Below are 21292 nucleotides of genomic sequence, written 5' to 3'. Positions count from 1 at the left end.
GAAACAAAGAAACAATGTGCTTATCAAGGTATCCATGACGTCTTCTTGTAAAACGTTTTCTGGGGCTTTTATATGAATAGAAGTTACCCTAGTGGTTTAAACTTTGATCAGTGCCAGCTAAACCTTATAACGAATTGATATTTACTCACCGAAATACTTCCTTGTCTGAATGTTATAGCTTCCTTGATAAGAAGGAAATCGTAAATACAAACAAGCTGCAAGCAAGTATGGGTGAACATTGTTTACGTTCCTGGTTGCGAATGGAAATGCGTTTAAAGTATTGTTAGCAACATAATTATCTGAAACTAATACTTTCACTATCAGATATCCGAACACCCGTAACAGGACACGTCTGGTCCTGTATTGGTTGCTGCAGGTTGCTGCTGACAACCTTGGGAAAGCTACAGTGCCAATGTCACATTGCGGACAAACCATTGTATTCAGTATACTAGACCCCCGGCTACCACAACATAAGTACAATAAGGTAGATGCATGAATGATACAAAATACAATCCACAGGGCATCAGGGCACTGCAGTTAATTCAAAAACCATGCATAATTTTATGACAGCATAGATTACCTCCTTAACCTTCTTCACATTTGCACAGTGGATTTTGAAACTAAGCTACAATAATAACAATTCACAGTGATATAGTATTTAGCACACATAAGAAGGTCATAGGTAAGATAACAATGTAGGAAATCCTTCTACTACAGATTGTAAATGTCAGGCAGAAACTTCCCATTGTGATGCCTGGATATCACCGTTTTGAACCTCGAGTAGAAGCGGGGCTTTAGAGCCCTCTGGTTAATCCTGAATGCTGTCTCGAGGTAGTGTCCCCCTTCTTTCTCCTGTCCCCGTACAGAAAGCCCTCAGTGCACTGTGACTTAAAATAATTCCAGCAGCTCCTGATAACTGTCGCCTGTGTAATGTGTTACCTGACTTTCTGTATTTTGATCCCACCCAGGTAGATCCTGCTCCCACAGGGTTAAACAGAGATCACCCAGTCTCTAGTAGGGGTTCTTTCCATCTTATCAAGAGGATGGTAATAATTAACTGACAGCCAGTCTCCTACGCTTGAATGACACAAATACTCCCGATCTAAATATTCCGTGTCGTTGCTTCACTGACATGCACCGATAACATCTGTCTAGGGCGTCCATAGCACGGAAGGTTAAGCTAATGGCTTTTAATTGCCTTACATGTATTGCTGGTCAACAGAGAGTAACCTAGCAAAGTATGCTGTATTTGTAATGCAGAGGATGAAGGAGGCAATGTGTTTTGTGGACTGTGATTGGCCGGCACTACACACGGCCTGGTACACTGTCTGGAGGTGGCACGTGTCGGCCATGATGATGCTGGGTGCCCTGGTGGACTGTGATTGGCCGGCACTACACACGGCCTGATACACTGTCTGGAGGTGGCACGTGTCGGCCATGATGATGCTGGGTGCCCAGGTGGACTGTGATTGGCCGGCACTACACACGGCCTGATACAATGTCTGGAGGTGGCACGTGTCGGCCATGATGATGCTGGGTGCCCAGGTGGACTGTGATTGGCCGGCACTACACACGGCCTGATACAATGTCTGGAGGTGGCACGTGTCGGCCATGATGATGCTGGGTGCCCAGGTGGACTGTGATTGGCCGGCACTACACACGGCCTGATACAATGTCTGGAGGTGGCACGTGTCGGCCATGATGATGCTGGGTGCCCAGGTGGACTGTGATTGGCCGGCACTACCTGATACGGCCTGGTACAATGTCTGGAGGTGGCACGTGTCGGCCATGATGATGCTGGGTGCCCTGGTGGACTGTGATTGGCCGGCACTACACACGGCCTGGTACAATGTCTGGAGGTGGCACGTGTCGGCCATGATGATGCTGGGTGCCCAGGTGGACTGTGATTGGCCGGCACTACACACGGCCTGGTACAATGTCTGGAGGTGGCACGTGTCGGCCATGATGATGCTGGGTGCCCAGGTGGACTGTGATTGGCCGGCACTACACACGGCCTGGTACAATGTCTGGAGGTGGCACGTGTCGGCCATGATGATGCTGGGTGCCCTGGTGGACTGTGATTGGCCGGCACTACACACGGCCTGATACAATGTCTGGAGGTGGCACGTGTCGGCCATGATGATGCTGGGTGCCCTGGTGGACTGATTGGCCGGCACCCACACACGGCCTGGTACACTGTCTGGAGGTGGCACGTGTCGGCCATGATGATGCTGGGTGCCCAGGTGGACTGTGATTGGCCGGCACTACACACGGCCTGGTACAATGTCTGGAGGTGGCACGTGTCGGCCATGATGATGCTGGGTGCCCAGGTGGACTGTGATTGGCCGGCACTACACACGGCCTGGTACACTGTCTGGAGGTGGCACGTGTCGGCCATGATGATGCTGGGTGCCCAGGTGGACTGTGATTGGCCGGCACTACACACGGCCTGGTACAATGTCTGGAGGTGGCACGTGTCGGCCATGATGATGCTGGGTGCCCAGGTGGACTGTGATTGGCCGGCACTACACACGGCCTGGTACAATGTCTGGAGGTGGCACGTGTCGGCCATGATGATGCTGGGTGCCCAGGTGGACTGTGATTGGCCGGCACTACACACGGCCTGGTACAATGTCTGGAGGTGGCACGTGTCGGCCATGATGATGCTGGGTGCCCTGGTGGACTGTGATTGGCAGGCACTACACACGGCCTGGTACAATGTCTGGAGGTGGCACGTGTCGGCCATGATGATGCTGGGTGCCCTGGTGGACTGTGATTGGCCGGCACTACACACGGCCTGGTACAATGTCTGGAGGTGGCACGTGTCGGCCATGATGATGCTGGGTGCCCTGGTGGACTGTGATTGGCAGGCACTACACACGGCCTGGTACAATGTCTGGAGGTGGCACGTGTCGGCCATGATGATGCTGGGTGCCCTGGTGGACTGTGATTGGCCGGCACTACACACGGCCTGGTACAATGTCTGGAGGTGGCACGTGTCGGCCATGATGATGCTGGGTGCCCTGGTGGACTGTGATTGGCCGGCACTACACACGGCCTGGTACAATGTCTGGAGGTGGCACGTGTCGGCCATGATGATGCTGGGTGCCCTGGTGGACTGTGATTGGCCGGCACTACACACGGCCTGGTACAATGTCTGGAGGTGGCACGTGTCGGCCATGATGATGCTGGGTGCCCAGGTGGACTGTGATTGGCCGGCACTACACACGGCCTGGTACAATGTCTGGAGGTGGCACGTGTCGGCCATGATGATGCTGGGTGCCCTGGTGGACTGTGATTGGCCGGCACTACACACGGCCTGGTACAATGTCTGGAGGTGGCACGTGTCGGCCATGATGATGCTGGGTGCCCTGGTGGACTGTGATTGGCCGGCACTACACACGGCCTGGTACAATGTCTGGAGGTGGCACGTGTCGGCCATGATGATGCTGGGTGCCCAGGTGGACTGTGATTGGCCGGCACTACACACGGCCTGGTACACTGTCTGGAGGTGGCACGTGTCGGCCATGATGATGCTGGGTGCCCAGGTGGACTGTGATTGGCAGGCACTACACACGGCCTGGTACACTGTCTGGAGGTGGCACGTGTCGGCCATGATGATGCTGGGTGCCCTGGTGGACTGTGATTGGCCGGCACTACACACGGCCTGGTACAATGTCTGGAGGTGGCACGTGTCGGCCATGATGATGCTGGGTGCCCTGGTGGACTGTGATTGGCCGGCACTACACACGGCCTGGTACAATGTCTGGAGGTGGCACGTGTCGGCCATGATGATGCTGGGTGCCCAGGTGGACTGTGATTGGCCGGCACTACACACGGCCTGATACAATGTCTGGAGGTGGCACGTGTCGGCCATGATGATGCTGGGTGCCCAGGTGGACTGTGATTGGCCGGCACTACACACGGCCTGGTACAATGTCTGGAGGTGGCACGTGTCGGCCATGATGATGCTGGGTGCCCAGGTGGACTGTGATTGGCCGGCACTACACACGGCCTGGTACAATGTCTGGAGGTGGCACGTGTCGGCCATGATGATGCTGGGTGCCCAGGTGGACTGTGATTGGCCGGCACTACACACGGCCTGATACAATGTCTGGAGGTGGCACGTGTCGGCCATGATGATGCTGGGTGCCCAGGTGGGACTGTGATTGGCCGGCACTACACACGGCCTGGTACAATGTCTGGAGGTGGCACGTGTCGGCCATGATGATGCTGGGTGCCCAGGTGGACTGTGATTGGCCGGCACTACACACGGCCTGGTACAATGTCTGGAGGTGGCACGTGTCGGCCATGATGATGCTGGGTGCCCAGGTGGACTGTGATTGGCCGGCACTACACACGGCCTGATACAATGTCTGGAGGTGGCACGTGTCGGCCATGATGATGCTGGGTGCCCTGGTGGACTGTGATTGGCAGGCACTACACACGGCCTGGTACAATGTCTGGAGGTGGCACGTGTCGGCCATGATGATGCTCGGTGCCCTGGTGGACTGTGATTGGCCATGATAATCGGGTAGTCGAGATTAAATGAGAGCGTTCTTTCATCCACGAATGAGGCTGAGACCTCACCAATTTAGGCTTGCTTTCCTTTCAAAGACTATATAAAGTCGGCAAGAAATGGCCGTTTCTGATTTTGAACTTGTGTAAGTAATAATCCCATAAAAGATGCAACTTTGCAGTTTCCAGTATATTTGTCCTCTAACGTCAACACCGACTTGGGCCAATGTAACTCAACTTTGGCTGCTATCAGCTACAGAGGGACAGGGCTAATGAGCAAGTACTTAATTAAATTGGGATGTCTTATCCCAGTCAAACAGAGTATAATTTCATAATAGGTGACAGATAAGAAAGTGACGTCACGCTGTGCTGTATATTGAAAAACTCACTGCATCTTAGGACAATCTTATATTACATTAGTTCCAGCTCCTTAGGAAACGTCTGCAGTGACAACATGCAGTACCTTCTACTGGTGTCGATGTATCTGTCGTGTGTCATGGGACACTTTCTGCTTGTTGAGAAGTTCAACATGAGTAGCCCTGGGCGTCAGGTGTCGACAGCAGCGAGGACATCCTTCTCCGTCTATGAAGAGTGGCAGATTTTCAAGAACACACACGGTACTTAGAAATGGATCCATAAAACGTGAACGATAAGTACACTTGTGACCATTCATAACCAGTTCGGCATAACAGTAACTTGGATATATGAAAGTTAGTCATAATGTAGCAGTTATTATTCTGTTTACATTTAACAATACATGAATTAATATTTAAGATCGAAGGGAACGGGTTTGCTTGCGGTTTATGACTCCACGTGGATTATCGGCGTGCAGCAGGCTGGTTCTGTGTGGTCAAATACCTCTGCAGATTTCCCTTCACAAACTTGTCAAGCAAATCTTTTACACGAGCTGCAACCCATAGTTTATGTCACAGTCCATCGACCATGCTATTTTCCTTTCTGTCCAGTCCTTTGTACAATGCTAAAGCTAAAGATAGTCTAGATTTCCTCAGTTTCAGGGTCCGTTCATCTGCATGATAGCTGACTCACTCTAGGGATCGGGTGACAGAGTCTGAATCTCTCATCTCACTGGGGCTCCTTTTCATTTGAAATGAAATGATCTGTTACTATTAAAATTATATATATTCAGACTAAGCGTTAGTATACACCTGTTATTTGATTCTGGCCTGACCTATACACTTTTTCTATTCAGTTATGTATAAGGTTATGTATATATGTATATATTTCCTCCAGACCAGAAAACGCCCAGTGATAATTAATCTAAGCTGAACCAAGGCGGTAACGTCGAGACTTATTTCAGGTAAAATATTCCGCGACTTTGAGACAGAGAAGCAAAGGTACGAGACTTTCAAAGACAACCTGCTATACATCGCGGACCACAACAAACTGTACAAGAACGGCGCCATCTCCTTCTACCTGGGCATCAACCAGTTCGCTGACATGGTATGGAATGAGTCAGATTCCCATTGAGACTGTGTTTACGTGTAGTGTGCCTCACATTGACAAGAATCCAGAGTCAGAGACGGACTATATACGTAGAAACTAACGATCACAGGAAAACACACAGACCAGTCTTCCAAAATGACAAAGAACCAAGAAAACATATGTTGATGCAAATGGTGTGTGTCTAAATAATAACATTTGGCAAGATATAAACACCGAAAACACCATATTGACTCTATATCTAGATTGTCCGCATCCGTATCCCACAGAAAACTTGGGGCAACATGTCACAGAGTTCACTCAGGGCGACATGTTACCATGATTGGTACTGTGTTCAAAACACCGACGTGCTTGGCCAGAACCAGCTGTGTGGGGTCTCGCATTGTCGAAACAAGATCCTGGGGTTGATCTGCATGAACACTAACACGATGGGGCGTTCAAAAAGAAGCCAGCCTAACCTACAAGTGTTAGTTTCAGTTTTGTAAACTATGCGGAAACTCTCATTGTCTGTTTCCGGATACTGAAACTGAGCGGAAACCTACATTACCCAATATCCAGTAGGTTTCCGCAAGAACGGAAACTAAGTTATTTTTGCTGTGTATGTTCTCGATGTCTAATGTTTGAAAAGCTTCCATTTTATTTTGAAGGAATCATTAGCAAAGCCATATCCAAAAAAATCACATATGCGGGTAATGTGGTTAACGACATATTAGTCATCACAACACATAGGGGTGTCATTTGGTACCTCTTGGATAATGGTATGCCCTCAGAAAATATGATATAAAATATGTTCAGTATAGTATTGGATGACTTCCCGTCATAATCAACAGTCAAAGATTTGGATTGCTTGATTTATATTTAGACGGGGGCTGTTTTTAAGGATACCCCCATTTTAATCTTTCAAAAACATTGTGTCCAGATATTCAAGCTGGCACTCTTTACAATATATTGAGAGATGACACTTGTGTGACCATTCAGTATTTAGTTTGAACCCTTGGCATTATGTATTAGAAAGTGAAAACATTAGAATAAGATATGTCCTTATGATTACGTCATCTGAAAGGGGTGGGGGAAGAGGGGTAGTGTTTCCAAAACAAGCTCTTTCAGTAAACATAAGCCACTTTAACAAGCGATTGTAGTTTCAAATTGCTTTTTTATGCACTTTAATATCTAAGTTTGAATCTAGCGGACTTCTGCCTATCTCAAACACACAACATGTTGCTTGCATATTTTGTTTCCTGAAGTTTGTGAGGCATTTACTGCAGATTTTGCGTTTTTCGGGGGTACCAAGGTAAAAACAAAATGGAGATCGTGAGGCTGGAACATAGCAAAACCAATTTGCTTGAGGTTGACAGATTATATGTAGAAAAATAAAACATAAAAACAGCGGTATTTGTATCATTTTCTAGGTCAGGCCGACTACTTATTGAACGCTCCTCGTACCGTGCGATCAATGTAAATGCCGGCAATGAATTGTTTATCTATGTCAAGCACTCTGAGAGTGTTCATCCCATGTCCCATCAAAGAACTAGAATTTGTACTTTACAAAGGAAGTATAATATCTAACGCATGTTGAATGCTAGCAGCTATATTTCCTGTCCGCCACAGGCCCTACTTGGAAACAATCACAACGCCAATTGGTAGATTCTTTTTCTCCCACTCTCTCGATCTGAACAATTGGAAATTGTCCCAACAGTTACGAAATTGCCAGCTTGGTTTGCCAAACATAAAGACAAAAGCCAATATCATTTGTCTGGAAGGTCGATTATTATTATTATTATTTCATTACATGCCAACATGAACAGAGGGGTGTGAGGATTTGACGTATATCTGTCTTTGTAAGTTTTCTTCAAAATGTTATTTTACATGCGAGCACATTTTTCCTTTGCCGAACAATACTGCAATGTGCAATACATGAACTATCTTTATTTGGAAAAGAAATGTCGACATGCTTTCAAATGATCCCCACCACGGTACAGCGGATACTTATGCTACGTGTTCTCTCACAATTTGTGTTTATGTAATGTTTGTGCATCTCCATCAGACACATGGGGAGTTTCGCAGTTACATGCATCTGGATCACAGCATGCAGCGCACTTCGCACGGAGCACCTGTACACGTCTCTCTGGCAGACGACCTACTGCCGCACCAGATTGACTGGAGAACTCGTGGGTATGTCACCCCTGTCAAAGATCAGGTAAGTGTGTGTGTGGGTGGGGGTGGGGGTGGGGTTCTATTTACCTTTTGTTCTTCCTGTTTGTGTGTAGTTCGTGTATTTTCTATGTCGAATCACAAGGTATGAACGTAAGCCCGTATGCTACCAGAAGCTGTAATCGTATCCTTTCATTCTATAAAATCCTTGTCTACATTAAATTTTGCATTTAGGTGCATTTAGGTTTCGTTTAAACACAGCTACAAAGTCTTTCTTTATAAAAAACATACCAATCTCAATTGCACATGGGAACCTGGATACGTGTTAGAATAATTAGCTAATGCATGTTATAACCTGGATTTCATTATGTGTATCACGATAGCCATGTAGCCACAGGGGATAACGATCGTGATGTCTCTTTCAGGGTCAGTGTGGTTCCTGTTGGGCATTCAGCACGGTGAGTTTTCAGTCACATTATAACCACATATATAATGTATATACGTTACAACACTATTGATATATGCCTATATACACGTTACAACACTATTGGTATATGCCTATATGCACGTTACAACACTATTGATATATGCCTATATACACGTTACAACACTATTGATATATGCCTATATACACGTTACGACAGCACTACCACTACATCATTTGATTGCGTTATGTCCCCGAACGGAATGGTTAGTAATATGAATAACACATTCTAGTTTAAAATCTTGTAGTTTAAATTCCCTTCTTACACACTATGTGTATATCCCTGCAGACTGGCTCCTTGGAAGGCCAACACTTCCGTAAGAAGGGTCGCCTCATCTCCCTCAGCGAGCAGCAGCTGGTGGACTGTTCGCGGACATTCAGCGAGAGCGGCTGTAATGGTGGATGGGTGGACTACGCCTTCAACTATATCGCAGAGTACGGCATTGAACTGGAGAACGCCTACCCGTACTTGGCTCACGTAAGCTCGACTAAATTTGGCCTGACAGATTACCATCGACTCCCTTGGGTTTTGTGTAGGGATGGTTACATGAAAACTAATATCGGAGAAATGGGCGCTCTGAAAATTGATACTTATGTTGTGAGTCCACCAGATGTGGATGTTCCCAATTATAGGGAGTGGTAATATATTATTAATAGAGGGATTGGGGAGAAGGAATTAGTGATTAGTGAGTACATCAGGGGAGGGACACCCCAAAATATGACATTCTGTAAAGGAGGTTTATAGAAAAATTAAAGCTGATTTTGCTGGAAGTCACATTTTGTTTTAAAAAAACATAATATATATAAACATGAAAGATGATTTTCCAAGAAGGGTCGTAAAAATGGCTAGGATCCTTCCAAACATAAAAGCATGAGGGTAGGGTAATTATTTCAGTATATTCGTGCATCAGAAAGCTTGGAAACCTTACCACACGCCACCACACCCCTTCTCCTGCAATGAAGGGGGTCCCACTTATGCTTCCAGTACAGTCTAAGTAAACTTAGGCTCAGAATTATTCGTTACACTGCTATATTGAGTCTAACAAAACCTAGTAGAAGGTCGCATCAGCTAACCTTTGAGCAACCTATGAACGTCCAATCAAACGCGAGACGGCCGAACGGATTTAACCAATCAGACAACGACTACTTGTTAGGGTTCGGCAGGACTTACGAAGCGGTTTTGGGATTTTCTCTTCCCTGGTCGCTGACACAGATCTATCAACAAACGAAAATCCGCATAAAACGCAGATATTTGACATGTAGAAAGTACGCTTATGGGTTTCTAATGACATGGTTACTATTTGCTTATAATTTCGCAAGATGACATCCTTGAATATTAACAAAAATTTCTGCGACTGTTTACTCATTGAGTGTATCACTCGGAAGCGATCGTGCGGAAAATAGCATTCGGAATCGTTCGAGTTTTTTAGGTAAAGGTTCAAACGGTATGTGCGATTGTGAACTTACGCGATTTGGTAAGCTGTGTTCTGATTGGTCAGTCCAAAAGGTTAGCTGACGCGACCTTCTACTAGGTTTTGTTAGTATAGCAGTGTAACGAATAATTCTGAGCCTAAGGTTACTTAGACTGGCTTCCAGTAAGTCTGTGGTTACACCATGAACATTTGCATTGCAGGATTCTATGTGCAAATATGAGGGCTCCAAAGTGGTCGCAAACTGCACCGGTCACGTCGACATTGGAAAGGGCAGCGAGTCGGACCTAAAGTCAGCTGTAGGATCTGTTGGTCCTGTGTCTGTTGCCATTGACGCCTCGCACAGGTCCTTCCAGTTGTACAAGGGAGGTAAGTCAGTCAGGTGTAGGATCTGAGTGTCCTGTGACGGTTGCCAATGAAGCCTCGCACAGGTCCTTCCAGATGTACAAGGGAGATAAGTCAGTCAGGTGTAGGATCTGAGTGTCCTGTGACGGTTGCCAATGAAGCCTCGCACAGGTCCTTCCAGTTGTACAAGGGAGGTAAGTCAGTCAGGTGTAGGATCTGTTGGTCCTGTGTCTGTTGCCATTGACGCCTCGCACAGGTCCTTCCAGTTGTACAAGGGAGGTAAGTCAGTCAGGTGTAGGATCTGAGTGTCCTGTGACGGTTGCCAATGAAGCCTCGCACAGGTCCTTCCAGATGTACAAGGGAGATAAGTCAGTCAGGTGTAGGATCTGAGTGTCCTGTGACGGTTGCCAATGAAGCCTCGCACAGGTCCTTCCAGTTGTACAAGGGAGGTAAGTCAGTCAGGTGTAGGATCTGAGTGTCCTGTGACGGTTGCCAATGAAGCCTCGCACAGGTCCTTCCAGTTGTACAAGGGAGGTAAGTCAGTCAGTTGTAGGATCTGTGTGTCCTGTGACGGTTGCCAATGAAGCCTCGCACAGGTCCTTCCAGTTGTACAAGGGAGGTAAGTCAGTCAGGTGTAGGATCTGTGTGTCCTGTGACGGTTGCCAATGAAGCCTCGCACAGGTCCTTCCAGATGTACAAGGGAGATAAGTCAGTCAGGTGTAGGATCTGAGTGTCCTGTGACGGTTGCCAATGAAGCCTCGCACAGGTCCTTCCAGTTGTACAAGGGAGGTAAGTCAGTCAGGTGTAGGATCTGTTGGTCCTGTGTCTGTTGCCATTGACGCCTCGCACAGGTCCTTCCATTTGTACAAGGGAGGTAAGTCAGTCAGGTGTAGGATCTGAGTGTCCTGTGACGGTTGCCAATGAAGCCTCGCACAGGTCCTTCCAGATGTACAAGGGAGATAAGTCAGTCAGGTGTAGGATCTGAGTGTCCTGTGACGGTTGCCAATGAAGCCTCGCACAGGTCCTTCCAGTTGTACAAGGGAGGTAAGTCAGTCAGGTGTAGGATCTGAGTGTCCTGTGACGGTTGCCAATGAAGCCTCGCACAGGTCCTTCCAGTTGTACAAGGGAGGTAAGTCAGTCAGTTGTAGGATCTGTGTGTCCTGTGACGGTTGCCAATGAAGCCTCGCACAGGTCCTTCCAGTTGTACAAGGGAGGTAAGTCAGTCAGTCAGGTGTAGGATCTGAGTGTCCTGTGACGGTTGCCAATGAAGCCTCGCACAGGTCCTTCCAGTTGTACAAGGGAGGTAAGTCAGTCAGGTGTAGGATCTGAGTGTCCTGTTACGGTTGCCAATGAAGCCTCGCACAGGTCCTTCCAGTTGTACAAGGCAGGTAAGTCAGTCAGGTGTAGGATCTGTGTGTCCTGTGACGGTTACCAATGAAGCCTCGCACAGGTCCTTCCAGTTGTACAAGGGAGGTAAGTCAGTCAGGTGTAGGATCTGAGTGTCCTGTGACGGTTGCCAATGAAGCCTCGCACAGGTCCTTCCAGTTGTACAAGGGAGGTAAGTCAGTCAGGTGTAGGATCTGTGTGTCCTGTGACGGTTGCCAATGAAGCCTCGCACAGGTCCTTCCAGATGTACAAGGGAGGTAAGTCAGTCAGGTGTAGGATCTGTGTGTCCTGTGACGGTTACCAATGAAGCCTCGCAAAGGTCCTTCCAGTTGTACAAGGGAGGTAAGTCAGTCAGGTGTAGGATCTGTGTGTCCTGTGACGGTTGCCAATGAAGCCTCGCACAGGTCCTTCCAGTTGTACAAGGGAAGTCAGTCAGTAAGTCAGTCAGGTTGTAGGATCTGTGTGTCCTGTGGGATCTGTTGTCCAATGAAGCCTGAAGCCTGCAGGTCCTTCCAGTTGTACAAGGGAGGTAAGTCAGTCAGGTGTAGGATCTGAGTGTCCTGTGACGGTTGCCAATGAAGCCTCGCACAGTCCTTCCAGTTGTACAAGGGAGGTAAGTCAGTCAGGTGTAGGATCTGTGTGTCCTGTGACGGTGCCAATGAAGCCTCGCACAGGTCCTTCCCAGTTGTACAAGGGAGGTAAGTCAGTCAGTTGTAGGATCTGAGTGTCCTGTTGTTGCCAATGAAGCCTCGCACAGGTCCTTCCAGTGTACAAGGGAGGTAAGTCAGTCAGGTGTAGGATCTGAGTGTCCTGTGACGGTTGCCAATGAAGCCTCGCACAGGTCCTTCCAGATGTACAAGGGAGGTAAGTCAGTCAGGTGTAGGATCTGTGTGTCCTGTGACGGGTGCCAATGAAGCCTCGCACAGGTCCTTCCAGTTGTACAAGGGAGGTAAGTCAGTCAGGTGTAGGATCTGTGTGTCCTGTGACGGTTGCCAATGAAGCCTCGCACAGGTCCTTCCAGTTGTACAAGGGAGGTAAGTCAGTCAGGTGTAGGATCTGAGTGTCCTATGGCGGTTGCCAATGAAGCCTCGCACAGGTCCTTCCAGTTGTACAAGGGAGGTAAGTCAGTCAGGTGTAGGATCTGAGTGTCCTGTGACGGTTGCCAATGAAGCCTCGCACAGGTCCTTCCAGTTGTACAAGGGAGGTAAGTCAGTCAGGTGTAGGATCTGTGTGTCCTGTGACGGTTGCCAATGAAGCCTCGCACAGGTCCGTCCAGTTGTACAAGGGAGGTAAGTCAGTCAGTTGTAGGATCTGAGTGTCCTGTTCACGGTTGCCAATGAAGCCTCGCACAGGTCCAGTCAGTTGTACAAGGGAGGTAAGTCAGTCAGGTGTAGGATCTGAGTGTCCTGTGACGGTTGCCAATGAAGCCTCGCACAGGTCCTTCCAGTGTACAAGGGAGGTAAGTCAGTCAGGTGTAGGATCTGAGTGTCCTGTGGCCGGTTGCCAATGAAGCCTCACACAGGTCCTTCCAGATGTACAAGGGAGGTAAGTCAGTCAGGTGTAGGATCTGTGTGTCCTGTGACGGTTACCAATGAAGCCTCGCACAGGTCCTTCCAGTTGTACAAGGGAGGTAAGTCAGTCAGGTGTAGGATCTGAGTGTCCTGTGGCGGTTGCCAATGAAGCCTCGCACAGGTCCTTCCAGTTGTACAAGGGAGGTAAGTCAGTCAGGTGTAGGATCTGTGTGTCCTGTGACGGTTGCCAATGAAGCCTCGCACAGGTCCTTCCAGATGTACAAAGGGAGTAAGTCAGTCAGGTGTAGGATCTGTGTGTCCTGTGACGGGTTACCAATGAAGCCTCATAAAGGTCCTTCCAGTTGTACAAGGGAGGTAAGTCAGTCAGGTGTAGGATCTGTGTGTCCTGTGGCGGTTGCCAATGAAGCCTCGCACAGGTCCTTCCAGTTGTACAAAGGGAGGTAAGTCAGTCAGGTGTAGGATCTGTGTGTCCTGTGACGGTTGCCAATAAAGCCTCGCTGGAGTCCTTCCAGTTGTACAAAGGGAGGTAAGTCAGTCAGGTGTAGGATCTGAGTGTCCTATGGCGGTTGCCAATGAAGCCTCGCACAGGTCCTTCCAGTTGTACAAGGGAGGTAAGTCAGTCAGGTGTAGGATCTGAGTGTCCTGTGACGGTTGCCAATGAAGCCTCGCACAGGTCCTTCCAGTTGTACAAGGGAGGTAAGTCAGTCAGGTGTAGGATCTGTGTGTCCTGTGACGGGTGCCAATGAAGCCTCGCACAGGTCCGTCCAGTTGTACAAGGGAGGTAAGTCAGTCAGTTGTAGGATCTGAGTGTCCTGTTACGGTTGCCAATGAAGCCTCGCACAGGTCCTTCCAGTGTACAAGGGAGGTAAGTCAGTCAGGTGTAAGATCTGAGTGTCCTGTGACGGTTGCCAATGAAGCCTCGCACAGGTCCTTCCAGATGTACAAGGGAGGTAAGTCAGTCAGGTGTAGGATCTGTGTGTCCTGTGACGGGTGCCAATGAAGCCTCGCACAGGTCCTTCCAGTTGTACAAGGGAGGTAAGTCAGTCAGGTGTAGGATCTGTGTGTCCTGTGACGGTTGCCAATGAAGCCTCGCGCACAGGTCCTTCCAGTTGTACAAAGGGAGGTAAGTCAGTCAGGTGTAGGATCTGAGTGTCCTATGGCGGTTGCCAATGAAGCCTCGCACAGGTCCTTCCAGTTGTACAAGGGAGGTAAGTCAGTCAGGTGTAGGATCTGAGTGTCCTGTGACGGTTGCCAATGAAGCCTCGCACAGGTCCTTCCAGTTGTACAAGGGAGGTAAGTCAGTCAGGTGTAGGATCTGTGTGTCCTGTGACGGGTGCCAATGAAGCCTCGCACAGGTCCGTCCAGTTGTACAAGGGAGGTAAGTCAGTCAGTTGTAGGATCTGAGTGTCCTGTTACGGTTGCCAATGAAGCCTCGCACAGGTCCAGTCAGTTGTACAAGGGAGGTAAGTCAGTCAGGTGTAGGATCTGAGTGTCCTGTGACGGTTGCCAATGAAGCCTCGCACAGGTCCTTCCAGTGTACAAGGGAGGTAAGTCAGTCAGGTGTAGGATCTGAGTGTCCTGTGACGGTTGCCAATGAAGCCTCGCACAGGTCCTTCCAGATGTACAAGGGAGGTAAGTCAGTCAGGTGTAGGATCTGTGTGTCCTGTGACGGTTGCCAATGAAGCCTCGCACAGGTCCTTCCAGTTGTACAAGGGAGGTAAGTCAGTCAGGTGTAGGATCTGTGTGTCCTGTGACGGTTGCCAATGAAGCCCCGCACAGGTCCTTCCAGTTGTACAAAGGGAGGTAAGTCAGTCAGGTGTAGGATCTGAGTGTCCCTATGGCGGTTGCCAATGAAGCCTCGCACAGGTCCTTCCAGTTGTACAAGGGAGGTAAGTCAGTCAGGTGTAGGATCTGAGTGTCCTGTGACGGTTGCCAATGAAGCCTTGCACAGGTCCTTCCAGTTGTACAAGGGAGGTAAGTCAGTCAGGTGTAGGATCTGTGTGTCCTGTGACGGGTGCCAATGAAGCCTCGCACAGGTCCGTCCAGTTGTACAAGGGAGGTAAGTCAGTCAGTTGTAGGATCTGAGTGTCCTGTTACGGTTGCCAATGAAGCCTCGCACAGGTCCAGTCAGTTGTACAAGGGTGGTAAGTCAGTCAGGTGTAGGATCTGAGTGTCCTGTGACGGTTGCCAATGAAGCCTCGCACAGGTCCTTCCAGTGTACAAGGGAGGTAAGTCAGTCAGGTGTAGGATCTGAGTGTCCTGTGACGGTTGCCAATGAAGCCTCGCACAGGTCCTTCCAGATGTACAAGGGAGGTAAGTCAGTCAGGTGTAGGATCTGTGTGCCCTGTCTGTTGCCATGGAAGTCCCGCACATGACCTTCCAAATACACCAAGGACAATAACTCCTAGGATATTGCAAACACAAGACGTATGTACATCGACACTAAGCACACCTTGCTAACAACGGTAGTGAACAAAGTATCCAAGGTATCCTACGATATGCATTACACACAAACATTCTGAACATTCTGTATGCATATATACAAATAAGATTGAATGTGCTATTGTGTAAATTGCTGTATAGTAGTCATCGGTCATCGCCCAGTAATTTAGTTTTTAATTAAACCGATACTGGCGCTTATGTAAGCATTATACAACGTTTCATGTGGTAATAATACTGAATAAAATGCATACCATGTCATTGTATGAAATAAACTAACGGGCAAAAGAAGCGATACCAAAATTTAATTTTACAATTTGGACTCGAACTCAATTTTTGTAGGTAGTTATGAAGCTAAACAATCGCCACAACGCTTCAGTAACATTTGCCATGAAAAATGTTGTGTTTGGGCGAACAGTATCACTGCAACAGGTGGTGAAGCACGGAAATCTCGTGAACGGATTGCACGTGCATCTTTGGGGTTTTTAGAGTGGACACAAATCATCAACTATCGTTCAATATACAGCCCCCCCCCCCATTTTTATATATTTATGTCTATGTGTTTCATTGGAGGTAACACCGTGTCGTGAGGAATCATTAGTAATTCCTCTCTCACGAATTACCTGCCTGGCCCATCCTCCAGGTAATACAAATTTAACATCAGCTGTGGTCTGGTAATGGTTCTTTGCAGGTAATGGTTCTTTGCTTGAAAACTACAAACCCTTTTCAATACAAGGTGAAATCGAAACATCTGTTTTCCACTCGCCAAGTCTGTGGGTATTTTGTGCATACACTGCACAAGTAACTTCGACATTTAATATTTATACAAAGGACTATATTTTACGTAAATCATTACCAGAGTTTACTCAGTAGTTGATAAGTGTGTTAAGAAAGATAAATTAAAACAACTGTGAGTACATATTATTCCTAAACATTAACATTGTAATATCTTCAGTTTGTATCCTTTTACTTAGAAACTATAGCTGTTTAAGAATACACAGTGCTATTTGGTCAACTGTAACATATGCTATATTTTGGTTTGTACTTTCTCAGTAAAGTACAGATTCTAGTGCATTTTGCTGGGTCCGTGGGTTCGGTTCCCGGATGTGCTGGACTCGGTTCTTATATAGATATATAGATGTTTAAAATAGGCAGGTTTTAAAAGATGATGATATATGTGTTCAATATATGAAGTCAATGTAAAGAATAAAGCTTTCACTGAATCACTACAAAATTAACCAACTAAGAATTTGTGGAGAGTCACATTATAATGTAGAGTTTGTCCAGTTGTCGAAGCCTATATGCAGCTTTGATGCCATACACCCGGTGGTATTTGAAAATAAATACGCTAACTAGTGCTGTAAGACTAAAGAAAGCTGCTTTGTAATTGGGTAATGTCCACTTAAGGTGGTCCCTCACAAGCTTTTGGAATCTGTTGGTGGTGACATATTCCTTGAATCATTCATGGCAATAGTATACATATGCATCTGCCATGAAAGGAACATGTATATGTTAGACAAATCTGGAATTGCACATAGCTATCAGCCCCTGATTTCCAATCTTAACCTTGGTTGCAGGTGTCTACAGCGAGAAGCGGTGCAGCAGGACCAACCTGGACCACGCCGTGCTGGCCGCCGGATACGGCACACTGCAAGGACTGGACTACTGGCTAGTCAAAAACAGGTATATCTGTTCTGGACCAATTATAAAACATCACAGGTATATGTATGACCTGAAAGGACTCGTTTGAACTGATAGTGCTCAAGGTTGAATTAATGTCTTCAAGTAAGAGATATGTAATTACTAAGAGCTCAGTCGTTTAGCCAGTATCCACACATGTTTGACTGTCAGCGGATATTTCGCTGTGGTCAGCTGGTGCATAATTTAGCTTGTAAAGTAAAAGACAGATTGAACTTTTCAAGAAAAAGTCTCCTACACAATCCTAGAATTACGTGTAATTGTTCCCGTTTTGTGTATTTATAGCTGGGGATTATCGTGGGGTGAAGGCGGCTATGTGAAGATGACCCGCAACAAACACAACCAGTGTGGAATAGCCAGCGAGGCCAGCTATCCCCGTGTGTAGCCCTTCAAAACAGATTGTAAGTAGCAAACCGACCGGTAGCCACATTCAACTGAAACCCATCCTGTATTTAAGTCGTATAACACTCAATGTGATCTAGCCACCATTCAGTTTAGTGTTACATGGGGATAAATTCTGCTGATGTGGAAATTGTAATCCTTGTGACATGTCCATGTGTTCCTTGTGACATGTTCTCTTCAGAACCGATGTCTCTAAACAGCTGTTGTTAAATTGTCAAGGATGTCTCTGATGTCTCACATAACGATATTAAAGCAAACACGTCAGGATTCGCCACACAACGACACTGACAGAAGTATCCTATAATGTCCTAGATTCACCAGACAACGACACTGACAGAAGCGTCCTATAATATCCTAGATTCACCCAACCGCCTCCGTGGTGTAGCGGCTAGAGCGTCCGCCCGGAGAGCGGAAGGTCGCGGGTTCGATCCCCAACCGCGTCATACCAAAAGACGTTAAAATATGGTACTTGTTGGTCCCTGCCTGGCGCTCGGCATTAATGGGTACAACAAGGACTGGTCGGCTCGGAGTCAGTATAATGTGTCTGAGTGGGGTATTCATGCTTCACTGCGGCATGGTATCTCAGTGGGCTAGCACTATAAAACCAGCTTCAGTCTGGACTAGTACAAGCAGCCGCACATACACATACACACGCATGCACGTTGTCATATGAGCGAAATATTCTCAAGTACGACGTTAAACCCAATTTCACCTCACCTCACCTCACCTAGATTCACCAGACATCAACACTGACAGAAGCGTCCTATAATGTCCTAGATTCGCCACACAACGACACTGACAGAAGCATCCTATAATGTCCTAGATTCGCCAGATAACGAAGCTGGCAGAAGCGTCCTATAATGTCCTAGATTCACCACACAACGACACTGACAGAAGCATCCTATAATGTCCTAGATTCGCCAGATAACGAAGCTGGCAGAAGCATCCTATAATGTCCTAGATTCACCAGATAACGAAGCTGGCAGAAGCGTCCTATAATGTCCTAGATTCACCACACAACGACACTGACAGAAGCATCCTTTAATGTCCTAGATTCACCAGATAACGAAGCTGGCAGAAGCATCCTATAATGTCCTAGATTCACCAGATAACGAAGCTGGCAGAAGCGTCCTATAATGTCCTAGATTCACCAGATAACGAAGCTGGCAGAAGCGTCCTATAATGTCCTAGATTCACCACACAACGACACTGACAGAAGCATCCTTTAATGTCCTAGGTTCACCAGATAACGAAGCTGACAGAAGCGTCCCATAATGTCCTAGATTCACGAGACGACACCGACAGAAGCATCCTTTAATGTTTTAGATTCACCGGACGACACTGACAGAAGCATCATTTAATGTTTTAGATTCACCGGACGACACCGACAGAAGCATCCTTTAATGTTTTAGATTCACCGGACGACACTGACAGAAGCATCATTTAATGTTTTAGATTCACCGGACGACACCGACAGAAGCATCCTTTAATGTTTTAGATTCACCGGACGACACTGACAGAAGTATCCTTTAATGTCCAAGATTAACCATGACGAAGCTGAGGATCAATATTGCCTGTTGAACATCATCACTAAAAAGGATCTGAGGACGAAAATATGAATTTGACGAGGTGAATAAGGACTGTATAACAACTCGTAGACACATTTGAATTGTAATATTTCACCTTCTGTAATCAATTATTGTATCGTAGGCAGCGATCGGCTCAATGGAAGAGGAAATATACTGAACATCATTGAAAACGCACCACTTATAAAAGTTCAGATTATTAAAAGCACGTGTAAGGAATTGATATTTTTTGAGTGGATAATAACAGATGAACGACTGACAAACAACAACACAGAAAAGACACTCATTCATTGAAATGTTCCACAGACAGAAAGGATCAAACACACGTGGGGTCAAATCGAAAAGTCAATATCGCGTGTGACCGCCATTTGCATCGACACATGCTGTTCAACGTCTCCTCATTGAGTCAATAAGCGTCCGAATAAGAGTTCTTGAGGATGGCATTCAACTTCTGCAGTAGTGCAGCCTCAAGTTCCCGGATGTTTCGAATCTGTTGTCGCCACGAAATACTTTGACCAATTTCATCCCACAAGTGCTCCATGAGGGATACATCTGGCGACTGTACTGGCCAATGAATAACCTGGATGTGTTGCTGGGCCAGATACTGCATGGAAAGTCTTGTTGTGTGTGCCCGTGCGTTGTCCTGGTGATTGAAGACAGATACGATGTGATTCTGAAGAATCTGATCACGGTAATAAAGGGCATTAACTCTCCCTTGACAGACATGAAGGCAGTCCTGTGATTGTAATTTATTCCACCCCAGACCATGACACTCCCACCACCCAAAGGTCTGTCTGAACCACACACTCATCAACATAACGTTCACCACGTCTACGCCAAACACGTAATCGGCCGTCAGCATTACGTAGATGAAGACGTGATTCGTCAGTGACTACCACACCATGCCATTACTGTAACCTTTACTGAAAATGCCTGCTAGCCCATTGTATACGCTCATTACGGTGTCTGTCAGTCAGAACTGGTCCAACGTAAGGACGTCGAGCATGGAGCCCTGTAGCGTGTAGACGGCGTCGCATGGAGTCAGCGCTGATGACCCCCACGTCAACCTTGAACTGGCAGTCGGCAGTGTTCAATCACTGATATGGACAAGGTCAATATGGCGATCCTGATGGAGCGTCGTAACACGTTGTTGCCAAGGTCATTGAAGGTCACAGGTGCTGCCTGTCTACTGATGTCATCTATTAAGCCTAACGATGGTGGAGTGGCCAAGTCCAAGTTGTCGAGCAATATCCCTGCTGCTGGTGGCAATATGAATCATGCCTAGTACACGTTCTCTTTCGTGAGGTGTTAACCTCTGTCCTCGTTTCACAATCGTTAGTGAAGCAATGAGAATCGGTTCTCATACACCTGCTTTTAATGTCACAGTCAATATGATTTCAGAATGGAATTCGCGCTTTTTTCATGGCGTGGCTGCATGTTGATGCATTTTGGAATTAAGAGTCATACTGTGGACAGGAATTTGTTTCTAAAGCATTTTTTCAACTGGACATGCCCTTCGACTTCATGTTTGTTATATTCATTGATCATTGTCATGCTGAAATCCATCTTGATGAAAATATGGACAATTTTAGACTGGTGCGTTTTCATTGATGTTCAGTACATATGACATGGATAACTGGTTTGTTCCAGACTGGTCCAGAATTCTGCGCGTCCCCCACTCACCCTGGAGTCGAGCATCAATAGTCCTGAAGCACGTTTTCCCTTCTTAGAACAAAACAAGGAATATTTCTCTCTTTTGATTGATGAAATGCTTGTCTTTATTGACATCATGTTGACGCCATGTGTTCCTCAGGCTGTTTAGTAGGTATATACTTTGATCATGAATAAAGATATCAGAAA

At 47.1% G+C, this 21292-nt stretch overlaps 3 protein-coding genes across 7 annotated transcripts in view; 1 reads left to right on the top strand and 2 right to left on the bottom strand.

Annotated features, from left to right (window-relative positions):
- LOC124260151 (retinol dehydrogenase 14-like) overlaps nt 1-124 on the bottom strand; it is a 16879-nt gene extending 16755 nt beyond the window's left edge. Inside the window, exon 1 of the mRNA XM_046694397.1 lies at nt 25-124. The gene's annotated coding sequence lies outside the window, so the exon portion shown is untranslated. The remainder of the gene's footprint in view (nt 1-24) is intronic.
- Nucleotides 1-21292, top strand: part of LOC124260152 (procathepsin L-like) — a 21805-nt gene extending 513 nt beyond the window's left edge. For 3 of the 5 annotated variants that reach the window (XM_046694400.1, XM_046694399.1, XM_046694402.1), the window contains 9 exons: nt 4939-5135; nt 5837-5979; nt 8024-8176; nt 8556-8588; nt 8904-9092; nt 10248-10413; nt 17324-17429; nt 17730-17845; nt 21083-21292. In XM_046694400.1, coding sequence (XP_046550356.1) covers nt 4973-5135; nt 5837-5979; nt 8024-8176; nt 8556-8588; nt 8904-9092; nt 10248-10413; nt 17324-17429; nt 17730-17829 — 1053 coding nt within the window. In that variant the 5' untranslated portion in view covers nt 4939-4972 and the 3' untranslated portion in view covers nt 17830-17845; nt 21083-21292. Of the gene's footprint in view, nt 1-4938; nt 5136-5836; nt 5980-8023; nt 8177-8555; nt 8589-8903; nt 9093-10247; nt 10414-10605; nt 10669-17323; nt 17430-17729; nt 17846-21082 lie in introns of all 5 variants that reach the window. The other 2 variants (XM_046694403.1, XM_046694401.1) reach the window with 2 other exon arrangements.
- On the bottom strand, nt 1200-4051 carry LOC124260154. Its single transcript, XM_046694404.1, has 2 exons — nt 2273-4051; nt 1200-2231 (listed from the first exon to the last, which is right to left on the bottom strand). The coding sequence occupies exons 1-2, from the start codon at nt 4049-4051 to the stop codon at nt 1200-1202; spliced, it is 2811 nt and encodes a 936-aa protein (XP_046550360.1).

The sequence above is a fragment of the Haliotis rubra genome, unplaced genomic scaffold, assembly GCF_003918875.1.
Source record: "Haliotis rubra isolate DU_JTF1 unplaced genomic scaffold, ASM391887v1 Scf751, whole genome shotgun sequence".
NCBI classification, from domain to species: domain Eukaryota; kingdom Metazoa; phylum Mollusca; class Gastropoda; order Lepetellida; family Haliotidae; genus Haliotis; species Haliotis rubra.
Note: the sequence above shows the minus strand (reverse complement) of the source record. Positions and strands in the feature narration are given on the sequence as shown.

What these genes read in the sequence shown, in the direction of transcription:
- LOC124260154 (XM_046694404.1), bottom strand. Translation starts at nt 4,051, where the DNA reads ATGGCCGACACGTGCCACCTCCAGACATTGTACCAGGCCGTGTGTAGT. An exon ending in TCCAGACATTGTACCAGGCC is followed by an intron (nt 2,232 to 2,272) that starts GTGTGTAGTGCC and finishes CTGGGCACCCAG; the next exon opens with CATCATCATGGCCGACACGT.